The 1,567-nt window shown below is 37.1% G+C and overlaps 1 protein-coding gene across 1 annotated transcript in view; it reads left to right on the top strand.

The window, feature by feature from the left end:
- Positions 1 to 1,567, top strand: part of RIC1 (RAB6A GEF complex partner 1) — a 19,163-nt gene that overhangs the window by 7,210 nt on the left and 10,386 nt on the right. The window contains 2 exon segments of the mRNA XM_009084846.1: positions 1 to 75; positions 1,429 to 1,467. The exon segment at positions 1 to 75 is cut by the window's left edge and continues 23 nt beyond it. Of these exon segments, the coding sequence (XP_009083094.1) occupies positions 1 to 75; positions 1,429 to 1,467 (114 nt within the window).

Raw genomic sequence — 1,567 nt, 5'->3', positions numbered from 1 at the left:
CCATTTTCAGATGGCAGTTTAGATTCTCAGGGTTTAAGCACTTTACTAGGACACCGGCATTGGCATGTTGTACAGGTAATTCTTGCTGGTTGCTCATATGTGCTCTGTGCTTACAAGAGGTGGAATTTGAGCTGATCTCCTAACTCTCTCCCATACCACTTTCCTCTAATATGTGATCATTTCCTTTTTACTGTCTCTTGGGGTTTGCCCTGGTACAGCTTTTTCTTATTGACAGATAGTAAAGGAACATAGGTCATCTCAGTCCTGTGGCTTTGAGTTTGCCTCCTAGCCAGTAAGAATTGTCTAAATGTATTTTTGACTTTGGGAAGGAGTAGTTAATTACTTTCCTGTTCTTTGAAAGGGAGAATAAGTATAACATGAGGAAGTCCTTTTGGGGATTTGTTTTATTATTTATGCAAAATGCTTTAAGCATGTTCAACTGATGAATACAGCCTTCAGACTTTGGTTGTATTTTCCAACAGTCTTAGATGTTATCTATTTAAGCATGTAGTTAAAACTTCACAATATCAAGCCTGCAAAGAAGAAATTATTTCTGGGTTAGTAATGGGGCAGATTGGATTTTCTCTGTAATATAAAGAAAAAGTTAAATAACTTTTAATCTGTAATTCTGTAGTGTGTTATTCCACACTTGAATTGGTAGATATTTTTCTGACTAAAGGGTTTTAAAAGATTCCCAAGGTTTTGTTTTTCACATAGGACATGAATCGGTAGTATTAAACAGCATTTGATTCAGGCATGCAAGTCAGGTTCTAGATTTTCTTGAGTTTCCACTTTGACTGGCCAGGTAGCTCTTCTGTTGTCTGAAACTGGTCTAGGAGGGAGAAGCCCTCATTCTGTGGTAAGAGTAAAGCTAACACAATTGGAATTACTCTGGGGAGTAACGTACCCATGTGAACAGCCAGTGTCTGGTTAATGAGAGTACCTGCCTGCCTTGTGTCAGACCAAGGACTGGAGTTCGAACCTGGATTTGTATCATCTCATGTGGCATGAAGAATCACAATTTAATATGACATATTCCACACAAGTGCTGTCGTAACAAGACACTTGGATGTGCTGGTGTGTGTTTCTGACAGTGTTAGAATTTCATCCCAGCACTCTTAAGTCCTGCCTGACTGCTGTGTCTATCAAAACTTGTGTATTCTCATGAAAGATTCTGATGGAGGGAAAAGTGCCTGAGAGGGGAGATGAGCAAGTTATGACTGTTAATCTGTAGTATAATATTAGCTGTTGCATGTTAATGCTGTATTTAAAAAGAAATTTCAGCATTAGAAACCTCTAAGCCAGTGTTTTGGAAAAACATTGACATTGTGCAAATTCCTGTAGGACAATATAATTAATCAGTACTTTAGTGGTACTTAGTATAGTTACGTGGTTTTGGTTTTCTCCTCTTTTTTTTTTTTTTTCCAGATTCATAGTACATATCTAGAGAGCAACTGGCCTATAAGGGTGAGTTATTTTAAGAATAAATTCTTGATTATTTAAAAATATTGGGGTTTTATAATTGTCCATTAGGATTAGCTGAGCTCTGGAAAATGAAATCACTGTT

Source organism: Acanthisitta chloris, unplaced genomic scaffold, assembly GCF_000695815.1.
Source record: "Acanthisitta chloris isolate BGI_N310 unplaced genomic scaffold, ASM69581v1 scaffold15091, whole genome shotgun sequence".
Lineage (NCBI taxonomy): Eukaryota > Metazoa > Chordata > Aves > Passeriformes > Acanthisittidae > Acanthisitta > Acanthisitta chloris.
Note: the sequence above shows the minus strand (reverse complement) of the source record. Positions and strands in the feature narration are given on the sequence as shown.